Source organism: Canis lupus, chromosome 28, assembly GCF_003254725.2.
Source record: "Canis lupus dingo isolate Sandy chromosome 28, ASM325472v2, whole genome shotgun sequence".
Classification (NCBI taxonomy): Eukaryota; Metazoa; Chordata; class Mammalia; order Carnivora; family Canidae; genus Canis; species Canis lupus.
This window is the reverse complement of record NC_064270.1, coordinates 10,669,935-10,694,263: the sequence shown is the minus strand read 5'-3', so window position 1 is coordinate 10,694,263 and position 24,329 is coordinate 10,669,935. Positions and strand designations below refer to the sequence as shown.

Below are 24,329 nucleotides of genomic sequence, written 5' to 3'. Positions count from 1 at the left end.
TTTTTATTTATTTATTCATGATAGTCACAGAGAGAGAGAGAGAGAGAGAGGCAGAGACATAGGCAGAGGGAGAAGCAGGCTCCATGCACCAGGAGCCCGATGTGGGATTCGATCCCGGGTCTCCAGGATCGCGCCCTGGGCCAAAGGCAGGCGCCAAACCGCTGCGCCACCCAGGGATCCCTCTGTAGTGATTTTATTTTATTTATTTTATTTTATTTTATTTATTTTTTTTTTTTGTTCTCTGTAGTGATTTTAAAATGTGACTTAGGGACTACTTGTAATTTGTAAGGATTTGGGGGGTGGTGTTTATTTTTATTTTTTTAAGATTTTATTTATTTATATCTGTCAGAGAGAGACAGAGAGCATAAGCAGGGGAAGGGCAGAGGCAGAGGGAGAAGCAGGCTCCCTGCTGAGCAAGGAGTCCAATGCAGGACTTGATCTCAGGATCCTGGGATCATGACCTGAGCCGAAGGTAGATGCTCAATCGACTGATCCACCCAGGGACCCTATTTTTTTTTTAACTTATATGTTAGCTTGCATGTGCGGGGAGGGGCAGAGGGAGAAGAACTCAAGCAGACTCACCACTGAGCACAGAGCCCCACATGAGGCTCAATCCCAGGACCCTGAGATTGTGACCTGAGCTGAAATCAAGAGCTGGCTACTGGGACACCTGGGTGGCTCAGAGGTTGAGCGTCTGCCTTCGGCTCAGGTCGTGATCCTGGAATTCAGGATCGAGTCCCACGTGGGGCTCCTGCGAAGAGCCTGCTTCTCCCTCTGCTTGTCTCTGCCTCTCTGCCTCTCTCTCTCTCTCTCTGTATCTCTCATGAATAAATAAATAAATCTTAAAAAAAAAAAAAAGAGCTGGCTGCTTAACTGACTGAGCTACCCAGGTGCCTCTTTTGGGGTAGTTTTTGCCAAAGATAAACATTACTACGAATGTCTATATTTTTGTTTCTGGTTCATTTGAGTATATACATGCCATACCTGATTTTTATTTTTTATTTATTTATTTATTTATTTTTTTTTCCATACCTGATTTTTTTTTTATTTTTTTTTTATTTTTTAAAGATTTTATTTATTTATTCATGATAGTCACAGAGAGAGAGAGAGGCAGAGACACAAGCAGAGGGAGAAGCAGGCTCCATGCACCGGGAGCCCGATGTGGGATTCGATCCTGGGTCTCCAGGATCGTGCCCTGGGCCAAAGGCAGGCGCCAAACCGCTGCGCCACCCAGGGATCCTATACCTGATTTTTAAAATAACAGTAGTGTCGGGATGCCTGGGTGGCTCAGCAGTTGAGCGTCTGCCTTTGGCTCAGGCAGGACATGATCCTGGAGTTCCCGGATTGAGTCCCACATCGGGCTCCCTGCATGGAGTCTGCTTTTCCCTCTGCCTATGTCTCTGCCTCTCTCTCTGTATCTCTCATGAATAAATAAACAAAATCTTTTTAAAAAATTACAGTAGTGTCTTCTCAAAAACAGTTTTCCTGTCAGATTTGTTGAAATATCATTTTGGTGGCAAGAGAAAGGAAGCTAAAATAGGACATTTTGAGGATCCTTTATTTTTCTGAAATAATCTGCCAGCAGATTACTTTGAGAATCACTGTTCTGGGACGCCTGGGTGGCTCAGTTAGTTGGTATCTGCCTTTGGCTTGGGTCATGATCCCAGGGTTCTGGGATCGAGTTCTGTGTTGGGCTCCTTGCTCAGCAGGGAGTCTGCTTCTCCCTCTGCCCTGCTTGTGCTCTATCTCAAATGAATAAATAAAATCTTAAAAAAAAAAAAAGAGAGAGAATCACTGTTCTTGTGGTCTGAAATAATTTTAGATACTGCTAACTACTTGTTCTTGGTTTTCTTTTATATTCTGCCCAGGCTCCTGTTTATATTCGGGAATGTGCCAGACTGCACTATTTGGGCTCCAGAACTCAAGCATCAAAGGTAAGAATAAGAAATGGCTTTTAGCCCCAACAAGGAAGAGTTAATTAAGATTAATGGAGTTAAAGTGTGAAATCAAAGTAAAGCCATGGAAAATAAAATGTGTTATAGTTCAAAATTATCTAGTCAGTTTGAGATGAGGAAAAAGACTGAGAGGAAAGTTACATGTTGAAATAAAAGTGCCTCTGCATAGTCTTGTTTCCTTTCAGAGGTGCTCCACTGGTAGATGGGATCCTCTACATATGAGTGATGGCATAGATTGCATGTTTAAAGATTTTCATAAAGCCCCTGTGCATTCTGAAGCATATGATATAACAGTCTGTAAATAGCAAATGTATTAAATATTTTACAGCAGTAAATCACAGTTTTCTTTTTTTTAATATTGTTTAATTTATTAAAATAAGTTGACTGCCAAATGTACCACATTCTTTTTTTTTTTTTTTTTTTTTTTTTTTTTTTATGATAGTCACACACACAGAGAGAGAGAGAGGCAGAGACACAGGCAGAGGGAGAAGCAGGCTCCATGCACTGGGAGCCCGATGTGGGATTCGATCCCGGGTCTCCAGGATCGTGCCCTGGGCCAAAGGCAGGCGCCAAACCGCTGCGCCACCCAGGGATCCCTGTACCACATTCTTAACTTGCAGCTATGCAACTTGTCCAGGAAAGAAGACAAGTGGGAAGGAACATCTGTCCTGCAGGCAGCGCTCAGGGGGCTCCATGGGCCTTCCCTGGGAAATCACAGTTTTCTATAATACATTCTTGTTTCAGGTTCAGTGGTAACACTGTCAAACATTTCAAAGACTTGAGACCACGTGAGCTTAGAAAGCAAATGTGTGATGCTTATTAATAAGATTATATATAATTATTAAGCTTTAAAACTGAGAAGTTTAAAGAACTTCACAAGTACTTTTTGATGATCTCTTATTTAGTCTGTTTTGGTTAGAAACTTAAGCTGTTGTCTTACGCGGTTGTTTCTGTTGTTTGTTTCTGCCTCTCATTCAGTAAATATTTGGTGTGACCAGGACAACAATATATGATTTCAACTTGTTTCAACTGGAGTGTAGCTTCTCTTAGAGAGTTGTTTCTGTTCCTCAACCACTGCTGTGTAGTTATCCCATAATGTTCCTGTATGTAGGAAAGAGCACTGGCCAAGAGTCTGTGCACTTGGTCTCCAGGATGAGTCTGTCACTTTAGTATCCAAATGACTTTAAACTTAGAGTTTAACTTCAATTTTTTCTTCTATCAAATGGGAATGATACTTTCTCTGCTTACTTCATAGGATAGCAGTGAGAGTTATGTGCAATTAAAAGATGCTTTGAAAATTGAACTCTTTATAAATATAATTTTTGGTGGTAATATTCTAAATGAATTTAGGTTCTCTAGGCTGTCTTGGGAGTAGGCTATTTATATAGTCTGTAATTACAGATTTTTCTTCATGTGATAATTATATTTAGATTTTTCTTATTCCTAGGTATAGGAGTATACCATGCTCCCCACTTCTTCCTCTTTTTTTTCAGGGTTGCAGGAACCTGAAAACAAAGCTGGCAGGATATATTAATTTGCTTTTCTTTAAAATTTTCTCTAGGATGATCTTGATCTGATAGCTTCATGTTCTACTAAGTCCTTCCAACTGGCAAAATCTCAGAAACGGAACTGGGTGGATTCCTGCTCTCACCAGGAGGAGACCCAGCAGCGTACGGAAGAGGCATTGAGAGAACTGTTCCAACATGTTCACAATATGCCAGAGTCAGCAAAGAAGAAACAACTTATTAGACAGGTACCTGAAGGCAGGGAAACAGTGACAGGGCTTTAGCAATATGATTGAGGTTGTAGAATCCCTAGGGAATGTTGTTAAGCATCTCATTTAGAGAATAAGATTCTCTTATTGGCCCCAGCTTGGCTCAGTCAAGAAAGCAAACTAGTCATTGGAACCTCAGTGGCAGTCTCTGTCCTCCTACCCCACTACAGAAAGGAGTGGAGGCTCTGGGATTTCTAGAATTAAACAGAAAGATCTAAGTATGGTTAGAGTTTCTCACATTTTGGTCATGTACCAAGCATGCTGAGAGAGAACCAGCAGTTGAGATATATTGTTCCAAAGTTTAAATCCTTCAGATTTTCTTGGCAAATAATTTAATCTTTCTACATTTCAATTTCTTTTCTTGGTTTTTTCAAGAGGTAATTGAAATGTCTATGCTTCATGACTATGTAAAGATTAGAAGGAATATGTAAAGTGGCTGGCGTAGCAGAGCAAAAGTGGTAGCTCTTACTAATGAGTTGTTTGCAGTTAGAAAACACTATAAATTCAGGGGCCTAAGTTGGTGTTAGAAAGTAGGAATTCTGGTAGCTAAGTTTGTTTATTTTGGGGTTATGGGAGTAAAATTAGGTCTCCATTTGCCATTTTGAGACTCAAAGTGTAGTTTGAGTAAATCCCAATGACTTGGTTAGTTTCTTTCTTGGGAAATTTATTTTGTCTCAATTCCTCTTGAATTTGAGCTGAACACACAGGTCAGCCTCTTCTTAGTCAACTGGGACCTTCTTGAGGGAGGTCTCTTTTTATTTATTTTTTAATACTTAATCTGAAGTGTAGGGTCAGACATAACCATGTGCTCAGAAAATGTTGAACTGAGCTGTTCTTAACAATGGACAGTCCTGGGGGATCCCTGGGTTTGCTCAGGAGTTCAGCGCCTGCCTTTGGCCCAGGGCGTGATCCTGGAGTCGCGGGATCGAGTCCCACGTCGGGCTTCTGGCATGGAGCCTGCTTCTCCCTCTGCCTGTGTCTCTGCCTTTCTCTCTCTCTCTTTCTTTCTCTCTCTCTATGTCTATCATGAATAAATAAATAAAATCTTAAAAAAAAATTGACACTCCTTCAAGAGAAGTTTTCTGTTAGATTTTTTGAAGTTACTTTGAGATCTAGCAAATTGTGTTATGACTCGAATTTTCAAAGATGTTGGCCTAGTATTATTGTAGATTCAAAGCCTAGTATTTTTTTTTTTTTTTTTTTTTTTTTTTTTAATTTTTATTTATTTATGATAGTCACAGAGAGAGAGAGAGAGGCAGAGACACAGGCAGAGGGAGAAGCAGGCTCCATGCACCGGGAGCCTGATGTGGGATTCGATCCTGGGTCTCCAGGATCGCGCCCTGGGCCAAAGGCAGGCGCCAAACCGCTGCGCCACCCAGGGATCCCTCAAAGCCTAGTATTATTGTAGATTCAAAGCAGTGTAGTGATTTAATTCTTGATAGAAACTAAGAGCAATTCAGGTAGGACAAGTGTCATGACTTCTGTCATCAAGAATAGAATGTTAAAGACATTACAAGGAAAAACTAACATTTTTGCTCTTTTTAGAAAAATAGGAAATTATAGAAAAGGTTAAGAAGAAAATAAATCATTCATCCCACCAGTGTTTACATTTTGGGTGTTTCTTTCAGGCTTTTTCATAGCGATAAATTTCTGCATAGTTCGGACCATACCACATACTTTCTTTTATTTTCTCATGCATGCTTATAAATTCTTGCATACGTTTAAAATACTGCCCTTTTGGGGGCACTTGATGGGATGAGCACTGGGTGTTATACTATATGTTGGCAAATCGAACTCCAATAAAAAAATATACAAAAAAAATAATATTGCCCTTTTGTTTTGAAGAAACTATTAATTTTACTATTTCCTGATTTTTCTCTTAGTGATTATAAAAATAATAAATATTCACTGTAGAAGCAGCACAACTTCCAGTAGAGTATAAAGAAGAAAAATCACCTGTAATCATCCTGAGATAACCACTGATAAAAGTTTTGGAGTATTTTCTTCTAGTGTTACTTTCCATGAATATGTATTTGACATTTTTTTCTTTTGCTTGAGATCATAATATATGTTCAGTTTTTAATATTCCTATTCTTTTCATTTAATATTATATCATGATCATTTTCTGTATTGTTAAAAGGCTGTGAACAGGATGCCTGGGTGGGTCAGTGGTTGAGTGTCCATTTTTGGCTCAGGTTGAGATCCTGGGGTCCTGGGGTTGAGTCTCGCATTGGGCTACCCACAGGGAGCCTACTTCTCCCTTTGCCTTTGTCTCTGCCTCTCTCTGTGTGTGTCTCATGAATAAATAAAATCTTAAAAAAAAAGAGGGGGCTGTGAACATTTTTAACAGCAACTGGACATATTTGGGAATTAGGTTATTTTTTATCTTATAAATTTTTGTTTATAGGTATTTTCATTGCAGATTTTTTCCTAGAAGTGACATGACCAAAGAGCGTGCTTTTTTTTTTTTTTTTTTTTTTTGGTGGTACTGCTGTTTGGTCCTTTTTAATGTATAGGTTCCTCCTTCTCTCCCCTCTTTTTCTTTTCCCCTAAAAAATTGCCAAACTGGGACACCTAGGTGGCTCAGTGGTTAAGCCCCTGCCTTTGGCCCAGGGAGTGATCCTGGAGTCCCGGTTTCGCGGCCCACATCGGGCTCCCTGCATGGAGCCTGCTTCTCTCTGCTTGTGTCTCTGCCTCTCTGTCTGTGTCTATCATGTATAAATAAAGTCTATTTAAAAAAAAATTGCCAAAAAAAATTGCCAAACTTTGTTTGAATCAACTTAAATTTGACATAATTTAGATTTAGAGAAAAATTGCAAAGATAGTACAGAGAATTCTCATGTATTTTTCATTCCTAATAGTAATATTGTTAAAACTAAGAAATTAGCATTGATGTATTACTATTAATGTGAGAGATTTGATTCAGATTTTAGCAGTTTTTTGCTAATATCCTTTTTCTGTGCCAGTGTCTAATCCAAGTTATCACACTGCATTTAAACACACACATCCGTACATTGTCTCTCTCCCTGCACTTTATTTGTGAAAGAAACCATATAGTTTGTTTTCCACAGTCTAGTTTTGCTAGTGTCACCCTTGTGGTGTTAACACATACCTCAGTCCTCTGTATTTATGATAAATTTGTAGTTAGATCTAATTCTAGAAGCTTGATCTGAATACATTAGATTTTTTTTTCTTTTTGGTAAGAACTTCATAGATAGTGTGTATTTTTTTAATACAGTAGTTCCTGCCCTTTATCTGTGGAGGGTACATTCCAAGACCCCTAGTGGATGCCTGAAAACCATGGATAGTATTGAACGCTATATATACTGTTTTTTTAAAAATATATATATATTTATAATAAATGTTTAATTTATAAATTAGGCACAGTGAAAGATTAACCACAATAGTTACTAAGAAAATAGAAGTATGTTATAGTTGTTCTATTATAATAGTATACTGTGGTGAAAGTTCTGTGAAATAAAATAAATATCTCTTAAAATATCTTACTATATTGTACTCTTCCTGTGATGATGTGAGATGATAAAATGCTTGTATGATGAGATAAAGTGAGGTGAATGATGTAGACGTTGTGACATAACGTTAGGCTACTACTACTAGGCTAGGAGAATCATCTGCTTTTGGACTGTGGTTGATAACAGGGTACTGAAGCCACAGAAAGCAAAGCCACGAATAGAGGGGGACTACTGTATGCATTTTGAAAAGACAGGGCACACATTGCTAAATAGCTTCCCAGAAAATTATTAATGCTCCCACCAGCTAGGTACAAGACAGCCCCCCTATTGCATCTGGCCAACATTATCAGGAATGATATATTGGAGGGATGCTTGCTTTGTTTTTTTTATTTTTTATTTTTATTTATTTATTTATTTTTATTTTATTTTATTTTTATTTTGGATGGATGCTTGCTTTGTAAACTCTTTAGAAGTGACTAAATTTTCTGGTAATTAACTTTGAGAACTTTTTTGGTACCTGTATAATATGTATGAAGAGTGTCTTTTTTTTTTTTTAAACCTCCAGAACTGAACTTGAACTGGTAAAAATTTGCAAAATTACAATTCACATATTTAGAAACTATAGTTAGAAAAGGCAGACAAGTAGAAGAGTTTTAAGTATTATTTTTATTATTTTTTTTAAGATTTTATTTATTTATTCATGAGAGACACAGAGAGAGAGAAAGAGAGGGAGAGGGAGAAGCAAGGGACTCCATCCTGGATCCTGGTCACGCCCTGAGCCAAAGACAGATGTTCAACTGCTGACCCATCCAAGTATAATACTTCCCAAGTATTATATTTTTTAACTAAGGAGATAAATGGCTAATCAAAGCATTATAAATAAGACTATACAGTGTTTTAGGTTTTCTATTTTTCCATGTTAGATACCATCAAACAAAGAGTTGATATTGATGAAATTGACCACTTTTTATTTTGATATATTTCCTCCGTTTATAGTGCTGGCAAGCACTCATAATAAATGTCCATTTAAAGAGCTTTAGTAACTTTTTTATTCTGTATGCAATTAATGTTAAATTAAGGATTGTTTTAGGTTGTGCTGGTCACTCTTCATGTCCAAGATATTTTCTGCAAAAAATATTGATTACCAGCTGGAGATCTTGGGCAAATTGCATAACTCTCTGGGTCTTGGTTTCCTTGTTTATAAAATAGAGGTGATGCTACCAAACTTACAGTACATAAGAAAAAGGAAAATGAAGTACAGTCTCCTTATAGTAATTTAATAAATTTGAATTTTTTTTGGCAACATCATTTCTGCTTTTGAAATTTGCTTAGTAACCTACTAATCCATATGTGTACAGACTCACTTATTCCTGGACTTTTCTGCATATTTACACTTAGCTGTTGATTATCACAGAATCCTATCTCCTGGTAGAGGAAATAATAGTAAAATGTTTATGTTTTCTCTTAGTTTAATAAGCAATCTGTGACCCAAACACCAGGGCGAGAATCTTCTACTCCTCGGGTACAGAAAAGAGCCCGTTCACGTTCCTTCAGTGGCCTTATTAAGGTAGGTATGCTGTGTTCTCATTTTTAGCATTGACTTAGAGAAAACTTAACAGTCTGACTTTTCAATGCATAAACAGTTTTCTTCTCTTCTTTGGGATCCTATGAAGGGTTTATTTGTAAGAGGATAAGGATAGAATTTGGAAAAACTTCGGGTTTTTATAGCATTTTGCTGTGTTTCGAATTGGAGAAGGAGCTGTATGATTAGAGAGTAAAAGAAAGGTCCTTCCTTCTCTTTGGGCCTGAGGACAGAGTCCCCAATGTGGAGAGTTCTTTACAATTTGCAAAAGCTATGGAGAAATGGAGTTGACAGACTTATGGAAATGGTTAGGAAATGGATTTTCTGAGCCTAGCAAATTTTAGGTGATTTAAATTTTTGTAAGCTTAATATTTTAATCAGTTGTATATTCTCTTCCTTTGCAGCAAATTACTTAAAAATCTTGTTTTAAAAACAAGTACAATATCTACTGGGCTGTTGCTGCCATCACTATACTTGTGGATTTAGTTCACACGTCCTCGCGGATGATATGAACTTGTAGTTAAGGCATGTTGCCATCAGGTGGCAGTAGATAACGTAATAATGGGATTAGAATTTTCAGGCATAAAACTAAGGCAAGGTTCTGGTTAACTTGGAGAGAGATTAAGCACAGTTCTGTGTTCTGCTGTGTTTCTTTTAAAATTATTTTAACATCTATAAATTTAGAATCTATAAATACAACAACAGTAAGGAGGTCTGATTAAAATGGAAAATAAAAATAAATACCTTGTAATATATATTTTTTCTTTAAGCTGCAGTTGTTAGCCTGTGGGGGCCATTAGTCTGTGAGACATTAGTCTTGCTTGACATCAAAATTTCCTTTGTGATCAACAGAATGAAAAAACAACTCAGAATGGAATAAAATATTGTAAAATATATATCTAGTAAGGAGTTAATGTCCAGAATATATAATGCACTCCTACAAAAATGGGAAAAAGAATTTAAAAATGGGCAAAGGACGTAGATATTTCTCTAGAGAAGATAAACAACTGAAAAGATGCTCAATATCTCTTATCTTTAGGAAAATGCAAATCGAAACTACAGTAAGATAGAAAATAACAGTAGGATGACTATTATTAAAAAACAAAACAAAATAACAAGTGTGGGTGGGAACATGGAAAGATTGAAACCCTCATGGGCTGCTGGTGGGAATATAAAATGGTGCACCTGCCATGGATAACAGTATGGCAGTTCCTCAAAGAATTAAGTAAGATTACTACAGAATTCAGCAATTCCGCTTCTGGATATGTACCCCAAAGAATTGAAAGCAAGGATATGAACACATATTTGTACACCCATGTTTATAGCAGTATTATTCACAGTAACCAAAAGGTGGAAGCCATTCAAATATCTATTGACCGATGAATGGATAAACAAAATATTGTGTGTATATATATACACACATATACACACATACACATATATATATGCAATGGAATATTATTTAGCCTTAAAAAAGGAAGGGAATTCTAACATATGCTACAAGATGGATGAGCTTTGAGGACATCATGTTAAATGAAATAAACCAGTCACAAAGAACAAGTACTATATGATTCCACTTATGTGAGATACCTAGAATTGTCAAACTCATAGAGAAAGAAGTAGAGTGGTGGTTGTTAGGGTCTAACGGTTTGGGGGAATTGGGAATTATTGTCTAGTATGTACACAATTTGGGGAATTAAAAAGGTTCTGGAGATGGATGATGGTGATGGTGCTCAACAATATGAATGGAATTAATGATGCTGAACTATATACTTAATATAGTTAAAATGATAAATTTTGTGTTATGTATATTTTACTATAATTAAAAGGTAATTTATTTTGCTAGAACCCCTGCAGTACATTCACCTCCTTGGGTATAGTTCATTGTTGGTTCATTTTACTTGGAAGTCTTTCATTCCCTTTGACTTCCTGTCATTGAGATGATTGATAACAAGAAAAGTTATTAGTCAAATAAAGGTTTCTCTATGTGTCAAACAAATATTTCTTTAACTGAAGCTAGATGGGTGTAGTTTTCTCTTCCTAGTAAGTTCTTCTGCAGTGGCTTTAGATGTATTTCTAAATGTTGATTTGAAATGTAAATAAATATGGGGGCAGCCCTGGTGGCTCAGCGGTTTAGCACTGCCTTCAGCCCAAGGTGTGATCCTGGAGACCCGGGATCGAGTCCCATGTCAGGCTCCCTGCATGGAGCCTGCTTCTCCCTCTGCCTGTGTCTCTGCCTCTCACTCTCTCTCTCTCTCAGTGGGGAAGCTTCTTCTCCATCTCCTGCCTGCTTCTCCCCCGCTTGTGCTCTTCTCGCTCTCTCTCTCTCTCAAATAAATAAATAAAATCTGAAAAAAAAACTTCTTTGGAAGCTTTATAGCCAGTCTTTTGGCTCCTAGCATCCCCCTTTCAGCTTAACTCTGAGGTGACAGCTGATTTCTGAAAGGAAGATGTAGTAGTCTCATTTTTCCAGCATTCCTGCATTTTAGCTATTTTATTTATATTCTGCTTTGATTCCTTTCGTGGGCTAGACTTTTTCCTCCAAAATTTCTCTTATGTGACATTGAAATATTCTTAATATTGCTGCTGATTCATATTGTAGAGTTTAATGTTCTAGTTTTGTTACATTTTTTTGGGATTTAAACTATCCTCTAAGAAGAAAAAGATAAGAATTCCCCAAAGATGGTAGAATTGTCACTATCAGCTGTTATAGTAGGTTATGTCAGCTTCTAAGCTGTTCAGATGAAAGGTCTTTTAATCCTGCTCTGAATGACAGTATAGTCATGTGAACCTCTTAAGAAGGCCTGTACACTCTTGTGGCTATATTAGAAACTCTTAAAGACTTTCTCCAAATTTTCTAATCCTATGCAAGGACATGACAGGGAAGCAGCCTTAAGGTGGACCCAGAAGAAGTTTCCCTGAGTAGAGAGGGGACTCTTAACAGCTGCCAGAGACAACACATATTTGGGGAAAAAATTATACTGGTAAATAACTGGTGGTGGTTGTGTTTTTTTGTTTGTTTGTTTTTGTTTTTTTATGACTTCAGAAACACACTGTAATTGGCCTGCTTTGCTAGTTTAAATCAACTATAAATCTGCTTCTTATATTTCAGCTTTTTTTTTTTTTTAATTTCAGCTATTTTAAATGTAGAGGAAAAGTGATCACCTAAAGAAAGGCAATAACTTCATAGTTTTTGGTAACATGCTTTGGCATCCCATTATAAGATGGCCTTGGAGAATTTACCAAAAAGCTGAAATTTTTTTAAACTAAGAAACTATAGATTTAAAGACCAGTAGAGCTGTAAATAGTAGATCTTTATAAATCACATATTTTCTCTTCCTAAATCAGCGGAAGGTCCTGGGAAATCAGATGATGTCAGAAAAGAAAAACAAGTACCCTACTCCGGAATCTGTAGCCATTGGTGAATTGAAGAGAACCAGCAAAGAAAATATGAACTTAGTAAGATATTGTTCTTTGGACTTCATCTTTGTGGACATTGGTAGAAAGGAGAAATATTGATATACCGTCCTCTGTTATACTGTGTTTCTCTAGGTCATTCAACTGTGCCTTTTCTTTAATCCTTTAATTTATGTTGATAGTCAAAAACAAACACATGTGGAGTTCCAGGAAGCTATAGCTAGTATGGTACAGCTCTTCCTCTGAAGAAGCCATGTGGTCCTCTGGGAGGACCAGGGGATTTGCCGTTAGACCTGATTTGAGGCCAAGGGAAACCATTCATTCTCTCTGAGCCCATCTTCTCCTCTGGAAATAAGGATATGTCATATGCAGAGATGACAAATAGAGTGAAAGAGCTCCACAAAGTGCTGGAGGGATAGTTCTTACTGGCAGGTAACATTTGAGCTGGGCCTACTTGGCACTGCATTATATGTTGGGTGGCACTTCTAGTTATCCCAGATATGCTGCTTCATTAAGTCAGCAATAAAATCAGTTAAAACTAATGATGTAAATACAATCAGCCTCAGTAAAATGCTTCACATTGAAATTGAACAAGCAAATAATTCTGTTAATAAAGTCTGTCTGTAGGAATGACATTAATTAGCACATTTAAGCCACTATAAAATTTTCTTGTTACAGTTATTTTCTGGCTCTCCAGCTGTCACGATGACACCAACAAGATTGAAATGGTCTGAGGGGAAGAAAGAGGGGAAAAAAGGTATTGATTGTACTTATCCCATGTTCTTACTGAATGTAAGTCCTTTCTGCCTCTAGTCCATCAGTAGCAGTTTTTGAATTCCCACTGTCAGAAGCAATGTAAAATTGCAAGGCTGGTCAGCAGATGATTACTGATCATCTACCCAGCACTGTCTCGGGTGCTGAGGGGTAGAGCTGTGAAGATGGACACACATGGCCCCTGCGTTTTTGGGCAGATGGGACACATATGAAAAAAATCTTAAGAATACTTGTTGAGTAAATTAAAAGCAAGTGTAAACTAATTTGAAAGACCAAGTACAGAAATGCTAAGAATATGCTCAATAAACATAGAATAGTTATGTTCTTTTTCTTTTCTTTTTTTTTTTTTAAATTTTTATTTATTTATGATAGAGAGAGAGAGAGAGAGAGAGAGAGAGAGAGGCGCAGAGACATAGGCAGAGGGAGAAGCAGGCTCCATGCACCAGGAGCCCGATATGGGATTCGATCCCGGGTCTCCAGGATCGTGCCCTGGGCCAAAGGCAGGCGCTAAACCACTGCGCCACCCAGGGATCCCGTTATGTTCTTTTTCTGTGTAGACTTTGCCTTGTTTATTCAGTGAGGCTTCCAGCTAATAAATAGCTGCTGGACCTTGGAAATCATATCATACAACATATTTTTCGGACAAAAAAAGATTATTTGGTGCTGGGACTGCTGGTTGCAGCAGGCTGTTCTGGTAAAAGGCAGCCGCTGCTGTGTTTTTTCCTGAGGAAGCCATGTGGTCCACTGGGAGAACCAGGGGATTTGCTGTTAGACCTGATTTGAGACTTCATTTTTCTAACCAAGGAAAACCATTCATCTCCTCCTCTGAAAATAAAGATAATAGTTATATCTAGTTCACAGATTTCTTATGAGGCTTAATTGAAATAATGTCTTAGAAGCATTAACAAATAGTGATAGTTGTGACTAGAGAGGACCGGCAGAGACTTGTCTGTTTTGTAAGGCTCACGTGGCAGATGAAGCGATCTCTGGCTTGATGTGTGCATTTTACTACTGAGACATGAGCTAATTACGATTTGAGACATCAGCAATAGAAAGAGAACAAGTCCAGCCCTTACGGATAAATCTTTTTTCTTTTCTAGAAGATTAGATTTCAGTGTGGTCTTGTTCCTTATTCTTGAATGAATTATCTGAATGCTCTTTCTTTCCATCTTGCTTCTGACTGGGCTGTCAGAAGCAGGGCTGTCTTTAGGCAAGTTGAGTGTTTGAGTTATGTGTGTCTAAATATTTCTACGTATATATCTGTAAATCAAAACCAAGCATAAGTTATTTTTGTAGGATACATTGTTTTATATAAATTATACCTTTTGTGGCTCTCGTTTTTGAAAATAATCAAGAAGGGCACCCATGTGGCTCAGTAGGTTGTGTGCCTTCAGCTCAGTTTATGATCCCAGGGTCCTGAGATTAAGCTCTGCATTGGGCTCTCTGCTCAGTGGAGAGACTGTTTCTCCCTCTCCCTCTGTGATCTCTTTTACTCTTAGTCTCTCTCAAATGAATAAAAAAAATCTTTATTTTTTTATTATAATTTTTAAAAGATTTTATTTATTCATGGAGAGAGAGAGAGAGAGAGAGAGAGAGAGAGAGGCAGAGAAACTGGCAGAGAGAGAAGCAGGCTCCATGGCAGGGAGCCCAATGTGGGACTCAATCCTGGGACCCCGGGATCACGCCCTGAGCCGAAGGCAGGCGCTTAACCGCTCATAAATAGCTGATGGCATCCCTAAAAAAATCTTTAAAAAAAAGAAAAGAATCAAGAAATAGTAAGTCTTTTTATACTGACAATTCTACTTTCAGAAGGGAGAAGTGCATTAAAGAAATAAGCCAAGTTCATATTTTACCAAGAAGATTTAGAGCAGGGATTCTTGAGCTGTTATGTATGGACCTCCTAAGGGCTTTAATCAAGTTCTTGGTATTGTTGATGTCATTTTATGTGTTGGTGCCTATGTACATTTTTCTGAAGGACAGAACATATAGTTTTATTAGATTCTCAAATTAATGAATCAGGTGTCCCAGCTGTCTTGGTCAGCAGAGCATGTGACTCTTGATTTTAGGGTCATGAGTTCAAGCCCCATGTTGGATGTGGAGCCTACTTAAAAATAAAAAAGTGATTCAGAAAATTGGGGGCCCACACATAATGAACACCTTTGATTGGATTAGGCAGTGGCATGTTCATACTGCTTTCTCCTTGGTCACTTCTTGTATTCTGAAAGGCCTGCCTTGGCTGTCATAATGCTGCCCTATTCTTGTTCTTCCTTCTGAATTCTTTTCCATCTCTCTGGTAGCTTTCCTGTTGCTGGCCTACCTCTCTTCTTCCTTCTTCCTTCTTCCTTCTTCCTTCTTCCTTCTTCCTTCTTCCTTCTTCCTCCTCCTCCTCCTCCTCCTCCTCCTCCTCCTCCTTCTTCTTCTTCTTCTTCTTCTTCTTCTTCTTCCTCTTTTTCCTCTTCTTCTTCCTTCTTTCTTCTTCCTTCTTCTTCTTCCCCCTTCTTTTTTTTTTTTTTTTTTAAGATTTTACTTATTTATTTGAGAGAGAGCACACGTGCATGAGTGGGGTAGGGAGGAACAGAGGGAGAGAGACAAGCCGACTCCATGCCAAGCATGGGGCCCAATGCAGGGCTTGTTCTCACAACCCCAAGATTACAACCTGAGTGAAACCAAGAGTCGGATGCTCAACCAACTGAACCACCTAGGTGCCCTTCTCTTTGTGTTTTAAGTGCTCTATCCTGAGTTTCTCTGCTTATTTCTGCTCTTACTTTTTACCTCTCAGCAGCCTGGGCTAACCCACAGCTTTATTCTCTCAGTTGAATAACTGCTTCTAAACGTGGCATCTCCAGATGGCGATTTTATAAAAGGAATATTATTTGAGGGAAATAATGCAGTTTTATTATCATCAAGAGCACGCTGCAAAAAGACATTTATTTAGCATAGGGTTTCTCAACATGGCACTGTAGACATTTGGGGTCAGATAATTCTCTGCCATGGGGAGCTGCCTTGTACATTGTGTCATGGTTAGTAGCTTCCCTTGGTAGCACCCTTCCCCGGTTTTGACAACCCAAAATGCCTCCAAACATTGCCAAGTATACCCTGGGAAGGAGGTGGCAAACTCGCCCTCAGATGAGGACTGCTGATTTGTCACCTTCTTATTATTGGGCATTATTTTCAGTAGTGAGAATCTTACTTCCTTCAAAGCCCAACCTAAACCACATCTCCTCTTTGAAACCTTTGGTTAACCCAGCCAGATGAATGTTTTCCTTTGAACTCTTACTGACGCTATTAAAATGTTGACATATTTAGTATGATTTATTGTGGTTATTTACTTCACATGTATTGTCTGATATCTGTAGCTAGTTTCTCTTCTGGAAGACAAAGGCCAGACCTGAGAATATATTTGTAGCCTCCTGTCTTCTGTTCTTTTCTTCCTCCCAGTACTGACAGTGCGTTGTAGGCATTTAATAAACATTCGCTGGTAAGAGGCATAGTTGTGGTAAGGCTTTGAGCTCTGCGTTCAGTTATACTTTGGTTCAATTCCCAGCTTTGCTGCTTAATATCTGTTAATCTTGGAGCAAGTTAACTTGTGTAGGCTTCAGATTTTTCACTTGTAAAATGGCAAGAGCATTACCTCATGCACAGATTGTTGTGAAGATAAATAAGATAATGTACATAAGGTGTTCAGAGTGGAGTCTGGTGCAAAATATGCACTTAGTACATTGGTCGCTGTTATTGCCATTAAGTTTTTTTTTTATTTATTTTTTATTTTTTATTTATTATTTTTTTTTAAGTTTTTTTTTTAATATTTTTAAAATTTTTATTTATTTATGATAGTCGCAGAGAGAGAGAGAGAGAGGCAGAGACACAGGCAGATGGAGAAGCAGGCTCCATGCACCGGGAGCCCGACGTGGGACTCGATCCCGGGTCTCCAGGATCGCGCCCTGGGCCAAAGGCAGGCGCTAAACCGTTGTGCCACCCAGGGATCCCGGCATTAAGTTTTAATGAACTGAGATTAGGGTACATGGACAAAGAGATACTTACTTGATAGAAAGTCAAAAATTCTCAATTAAGCTCTTTAACCCTCAGTTTGTAGAAATTAAGTATAGATTCTCTAGCTCTTATGTGAGATGTTTGCAAAAAGATATTTATAAATATGCTTAATGTTTTTGTTTCTCTTTCAACCTAGGATTCCTCTGAAGGATCCAGAATTCTCCTGTTGTCCATCCAGAATTTTCTCATTGGTGGACCAGGCATCATTACTGCTCACAGAGAAGCTTGGACTTGCAGCTTGCATGCTGCATTTTGCATTGTGAAAGTCAACTAATCCTATGACCTGACTGATACCTCTAACCCCACTCACTGGATGTCTGCAAACTCTGTCTACTGAATGGGTGCTAGCATCTCTCTCTCTTTTTGAAAATATTGTGGAGAAACCACTAACCAGCCAACCAGCTCACGTAGCACAGTAAATGGGCAGAACCAGGTGGGCTACAGTGCTTATTCCATGTATTTGTTTGATATTATTTTTTAAAATATGAAAGTTGTATTCAACTACCAGTGATTTTTTTTTTTTAAGTACTGTCAGTCCTAGTGGATTAATATTATTTTCAACTGATACTTGAGGCTTTTCTCTGTTTTGATGGCGTATTTTGGTTGTTTCTTGTTTATTTGTTGTTGTTTTTTTTGAAGCCATTTTTTATTTATGTCATCTAAATTGCATCTAAGACAGATGTCTTTCCCTTCTTTTCCACCTTAAACTTTGGGAAAGCTTTTTATCTCATGAGGCTGTATTCCTCAATATCGTTTCTGTTCAAAGAACTTACAGCTTTCCTAGAAATAGAAAAATTATTTCTTGGACCTGAGTTATTGAAAAAGGAGAATTCAGAATGATACCATATTTTAACAAATGTCAGTTTTTAACTTTGTCCCTTCCTCCCTCCTTTCCTCTCTCCCCCTTTCTTTCCCTCTCCTTAGTGATGACAAAGTAATTGTGTGGTTGTGGAACTTGTCTTCTTCATTCAGTCTCTCCTCACCTAAAACATCTCTGGTGCCACTATTTCTGTGCCAGATCACTGTGACTCAAGGAAAGTCACCAATGGCTTGAGAGAGATTTACTGAAATATCTGAATGTACTGGAAACTCTGGAGTGTGACTAGGTTGGGGCCAGCTGGCTTTATGTCCAGGGTGACACCTTGTGGTTGGGGTGATCTTTCACCTTCTAAGGGATTGGGTGTGAGGCTAGACTTGTCTCCTGAGAGCAGGAGTCACAGGGGGAAGTGAGCATCACTCTCTGCAGGGCTGAGAGGATTTCAAAGAGCATATTCTCCCTTGGAAGCTGTTGTGGCTCATCATCAGTGTTTGAGGAGGGTTGCCGCACCGCCCCCGTCCTTGTCAGGATGGGTGCAGGAGTAGTTTGGAGGTGGGGCTGGGGCTTTGACTGGGTTGGGGATGTTCATGTGTGTTTGAGGTAAGCAAGCAGTGGCATGGCTTTGATCTGTTGTATATACTCACTGCCTAGAGAGCAGCATGTGGCAGGAGAGAGCGTTTGGAGTGGGCCTGCTTTCTTAAGCTGTGTAATGGCTCAAACCCTGTGCAGGAGCTCAGTCAGGCTCTGTGAGGAAGCAGTGCCCAGCAAAGTATGACTTGCTAACTATCTTGAAACTCTTGAAAGAGCTGTATTTCTGCCGAAATGAAAGATGACTCTGGGGGTTCACAGTTTGGTTTTGTGGCCAGCTATCCTCTCTTCCATACTTTCCTGTTTCATTTGCTGCTTAATAGCAGTAGTGAAGAGAAATGTAAAATTTGGCCTTCCAACTTGGATCGTGAACAATAGATGGTGGGGTGTATAAGCCTGCTTAAAAGCCCCTTTCTCTAGAGCAGTTTTATATCATCCTTAAAAATACTTATTAGCAAATATGTTTGTGTAGGTTTCTATTTGGCTTTTTTATTATTGAGAAAATAAGGACCAACTACCAGTGAATGCACAGAGAGACTGCTTTTGATTCGACCAGACTGGAATAGTATTCTCCCTTAACCTGATACTTCCTTTCTTTATTTGTCTAAGTGTTTCATCCCATAGTGGTATGGTCTGTTAAACATGCCTGGCATCAGGTGGAGAGAGCAGAGCAGTGACCTGATACCTTCCTGTCTTCGGCTTTGTTCTGGGGTTCTATTTGAGGGAGAGGTAGCTGAGATTTAGAAGACTTTGGTTGAATGGAATTGGTAACCTAGGTGTTGTGCCAGGGCTAGGGTGGTGAGAGAGATGCTTGCCACATGCACATGCTTTTGTACAGCTTGCCCTCTTGGGCACTTTATGTGTGAATTTGGGTATGCATGTTTCATTTAAGTTATTTATTAAATATACTTTCCCTTGCTTAAAGGGTGGGATAGGTCATTTTTAAATAGAAGTTGTGATCCAGTTGGAATCCAAATTTGAGAAATAAACAGCATAACCTTCTGCCTTGTAATATTTGAGTGTTCTAATCCTATGGAATCTTATGGAGAACTCAAAGACAAAAGCCCTTTATCAAAAGGAGCAGGATACTGTCTCCTTTCTGACTTGGTGGGGGGTGTATTTTTGAGCCAGTATTTAACAGTTTTTTTTTTTTAATCTATAAGATGTTGTTGTTTTTTTTAATCTGCTATGTTTATTTTTCATGTTGGAACAGTCTCTTTGGAAATGCTTCCTTTTATGGCTTTTAACATTTCATTTCTTTCTGGGGTCAGTTGTGATGGATTCTGATGTGATGTTAGTACAGGACAGTAGACTTGTGCCAGTGGGCATAAATGTGAAGACACAGAGCACCTCCTTGATTCAGGTCCGGGGTGAGCTACACTAGTTGGATCAGTGAAAACCACAGACACTGGAATGTCTAACCTTTTATAATGATAGACTTTTGCACTGAGACCAGGAAATCTGGTTTGAAAGACTCCACTGCCACAGTGAAAGATTAAAAGATCCTGATTGTACCTGAGTGCCAAAACATGTTAAAGGAGCTGGTACTTAATTGGTTATAACTGAAACCACAGCTGGTCCTCCACCCACTCTTCACCCTGAATATCCTTCTAGGGAGCACCCTTGGGAAATGGAGTAGTGCAGAACTCTTGACTGTGGTGACCACTGGGAGATCTAGAGGTGGCCGTTTTCTTGACCTGTAAGGAAGCCAGCAGATCCCAGAGTGTCAGAGCAGAGCCTTTCTTTCCTCCCAGATGCAGTGTTTTTGTGTAGTTTCCCTCACAGGAGACTCTGTTAGGATATGGTTTAAAATACTGCCTTCTAGGAGAACCTATGGTCATTGTTCCTGTGCCCCGCAGTGACCAGCTGTGTGGTCCATGCATAACTGGGGAAGCGGTCTTTGGGAACAGACTTCTCTAGACACTTGCTGCTTCCTTATATCGTACAGGGCCTCACACACATGCTGGAAGGTCTTTTCTAAATAGAACTTCTTTTCCCAGAGAGAGCCTCATCCCTGTCCCCTTCACCCTGAAGCTTTTGTACTGAAGATGGGACCTTGATTTAAACCTGGATATTGGCATTTGGCAAGATTGCTCTAGAATTTGGGGAAAATTTGGGTTCCTAAGATGCACAAGCTTTTCAAAACCAATCTAAAACTCCCCCGGAAAAGCTAGCTTTCCTAGACAGTCAGTACTGACATCTTTCCACTAGTGGAGAATCAGTGGAGGGGCTAGCGAGGTGAGTACATAATAGCCTGAGTGCTTGGGTTGCCATGGAAACTGGAGTGTGCGAGGCCACAGCCGGGGGGCTGAAGAGCCATTGAGCACTCCCACAGATGCTTCGAAACTGGCAGAGCCTGTTGGGAAAAACACTCCCACCCGGAGCCCTCCATAGTAGGGGTCGCCCTTGGCTCTCCCTGATCTTGCTCAACAAGAGAAGCAAGGTTCCTTAACTGTTTCACCATTTTTTTGTATTTCATTCTTCTTTGACTGTATATCAGATATATATATATATATATATATATATATATATATATATATATATATGTAAGTATAAAGAACAACCATATGCATTGTCTTTCTTTGTTATTCATGTAATATTCTGAAATTAAATTTCTTTTGTTTCATATCCATAGGCTCTGGTCTCTTAATTACTGTTTTGACTGATAGGTTATCTTAAGGAGAGGTTGCTTCTTTAAAAATACCCCCCTCCCCCAGTTTTAATGAAATATTATTAACAGAGAGGTTGCTTCTTGTTCTGAGGAATATGTCACTGTCTAAGAAAAGTACCTCTGCCTTGTTTTTCATCTGAGCAGGTGAGTTCAGGGGGAATGGGCCTTTGGCTGATAGGAAATGGGACTGGAACCTCTGGGAATTCTAACCTTTCTCATATCCTGTGGCTGAGTCTAGAATGTTTTGCACAGATTTCAGTTTCTCACATAATCTTATTTCCTTGTTTAAAAATAAGGAGTGAGGGGGCAGCCCCGGTGGCGCAGCGGTTTAGCGCCGCCTGCAGCCTAGGGCGTGATCCTGGAGACCCGGGATCAAGTCCCACGTCGGGCTCCCTGCATGGAGCCTGCTTCTCCCTCTGCCTGTGTCTCTGCCTCTCTCTCTCTCTCTCTCTCTCTCTCTCTGTCTCTCTATGAATAAATAAATAAAAAATCTTTAAAAAAAATAAGGAGTGAAAATAAGTAGTGACAGTTATAATAACAGTAGAAACCAAATGACATTTTCATCTTGGGCAGCAAGTAGTGTTTAGACAACCCTGGTTGAAATGTTTCTGCCACTTATTATGTATGTGACCTTGGCGATGTCCTCTCATCAGTAAGGTGGGGATAATGGTATCTTGTCTCAGTAATGACGTGCTCTTAGATATAAGGGCTTAGCACAAAAAGTTTTAATCTGGAGTCTGTGATTGTGCTTTGGAACACAGTTTGCCCTTGGGAGTCTATGTAAAATTTTGTGTACATGTGAATTTTTCTAAGGGAGAGACTTTATAGCTTCCATAGGAAGCCCAGAGGAGTCCTTGACCACTAGAATACTGAGAGCCACTAGCCTTGCACAGTGCCCAGCAGATGGCAAGTATTCATTAGATGTTAATTCTCTCTCTCTGCCAGAATATATTTTATAATCAGCAGGTTATTGATGCTGACATAGTTATTTTTGATAACAAAGGAGTTACTTAAATCTGGAGCACAAATAAAAACCCTGCGGTTGTCTTTACTCCATTACCTACCCATGCGGTCCTTTTTTGCCATGTTGGCTCTCTAGGTGCTGCTCAGAACTATCTGTCCTTTTCCTAATCCCCCAAGGACCAGCTTATTATTTACTGTAAAGAAAGGAGCCATGTCTTGTTCTTGAGCAGGAAACATAGAGGGACTCTTACAGATAGCACACGGGAAACTGAGTAATGCAAAAGAAAAGAAAAAAGGGATGGAGGAGATAAGAGTTACTTTGAAAAATAGGGTGATCAAAATGCCTAGTCAGTGCTGAGCACATAATATGTGAATTGTAGAAAGGAATGAAGAAGCAGATCTGCATTAAACAGTAGGAAGGGAAGATGGAAAAACAGGAGTTTCCCCGGGAAGAGTTTTCCTTAGTTTCCTTTTCTCCTGGGCCAGTTCTGGGGCCTCTGTCCCCTGTGGCTTTTTTTTTTTTTTCTTTCTCCTACCTACATTTCTGAATTTAAAGTCTATGGGGGTGGGAATGAATAGTAAGGAAGGCTGAAACCCAGGTTAGAGAGTTGTGGTATAGCGTTCATCATGACTGTTTAGATATTTTAAAGTCCCAGCCTTTTAATTTCCCCATAAAAAACGAAAAAAATAAAAATAAAAATTGGGGTCGAGCAATAGCCAAATCTTGGTCCAAATTGGTCATTAATTTCTTTTACTAGCAGCATCCAGTGCCCAGATTCAAAGAATCTTCCACTTTGGAACCAGGATGGAGGTTAACAGGAGAGGCCACTGGTGTCATTGCTAGCTTTGCCCTTTCATTCCCAGATATAAGCCATTTAAAATTGTTAGTGCCTTGGTACTGAAGACTGCTTAATTCAGTTGAACCATACCTGTGGGCAGCAGAAAGGAAACAGATTGTCTAAAAATTGTGAGTGTAGAACCCATTCCTCAACATCTATGTTTGCAAATAAACGGAGGTTAATTTTGAGAGCTGCTGCTACGCATGTACTTCTCAAATTTCCCATATTGAAATAGGACCATGGTAAGGGCTCTAAGGAATTCATGCCTCCTGTGAATGAAAACTAATACCCACAATTTATTGGGTACTTACTATGTACCAAGCTTTGTGCTAGCCAGTTAATTCCTTATCTCACTCAAGTTAAACATCTCTGTGAAGTATTGTGATCTCCAGTTTTATAGTAGAAGACATATGAAGAATTGTGTATCCAATGTCAGCTAAAAAGTGGTAGAGTCGAGATTAACATCCAGGACTACCTGACTTCAAGAACCGTGTGTGTAATTTAATATTACACATCCAACGTCTATAAGAGCCAGGAAGGAAATATAAAGCTGTGAAAACAACAATTACTCCAAGAGATTGAAAACACTGTGGGAGCCAAACACAACTCCTCCATGGCCTGGATTTGGCCCATGAGCTCCACTTGGCATCCTCTGTATAGGACACTGTGTGGTGCATCTTTTGGCTGGGCTCTGGATCTGCAGGACATTCTCCTGAGCTGCTCAGGGTTGTCTCTGGGAGACAGCAGTCTCTGTGCCTGCCGGGAATGATGTTGAGCTGCAGGACGATGGTGTCCACATAACCACTGCACTCCACCCCCCGCCCCCAACTCTGGGAACGGCTTAGGAAGAGTCTATCCTCATTTCTTTGCTCTCTCATATGCACTGTCCAATATGGTAGCCTCTAGACATGTGAATATTGATTACTTGAAATGTGGCAATCTGAAATGAGATATGCTCTCCACGTGAAATACATGTTAGTTTTAAAAAAAGTTTTTTTAATGAAAAGCTAGTGTGAAACATGTTAATATAAAAAGATAAGAATTTAAAATGTCTCATTTTTTATAAATATTGCATGTTGAAATGATTTTTTGGATATATCAGGCTAATAAATTATTAAAAGTAATTTTGCTTATTTCTTTTTACCTTTCTAACATGGATGCTAGAAAATATTGAATTACATAAATGGCTCCTGTTATATTGCTATGTTCCAGATCCACTGGGGCTCTAATCCTAGGCTGTCTTCTCCTCCAGAACCTACTCCTCAATTCCACTGGCACTTGTGGCCACATCTTCTCTTTTCCTTGAGTCATGAGACCACCCTGGAGAGGGGAGGGAAGGTTGCGAGAAAGGTGGTAAAAGGTTTATCCACTAGCTTCTCTGGAATTGGCTTGTGCCTGCCATGACTGGCTATGGGAATGCCTCAGT

The 24,329-nt window shown here is 39.1% G+C and overlaps 1 protein-coding gene across 3 annotated transcripts in view; it reads left to right on the top strand.

Annotated features, from left to right (window-relative positions):
* Nucleotides 1-21,058, top strand: part of ARHGAP19 (Rho GTPase activating protein 19) — a 65,159-nt gene extending 44,101 nt beyond the window's left edge. For all 3 annotated transcript variants that reach the window (XM_035707680.2, XM_035707681.2, XM_035707679.2), the window contains 6 exons: nt 1,869-1,934; nt 3,517-3,708; nt 8,671-8,769; nt 12,133-12,243; nt 12,880-12,958; nt 17,162-21,058. In XM_035707680.2, coding sequence (XP_035563573.1) covers nt 1,869-1,934; nt 3,517-3,708; nt 8,671-8,769; nt 12,133-12,243; nt 12,880-12,958; nt 17,162-17,172 — 558 coding nt within the window. In that variant the 3' untranslated portion in view covers nt 17,173-21,058. The remainder of the gene's footprint in view (nt 1-1,868; nt 1,935-3,516; nt 3,709-8,670; nt 8,770-12,132; nt 12,244-12,879; nt 12,959-17,161) is intronic.
* Nucleotides 21,059-24,329: the final 3,271 nt, after the last annotated feature.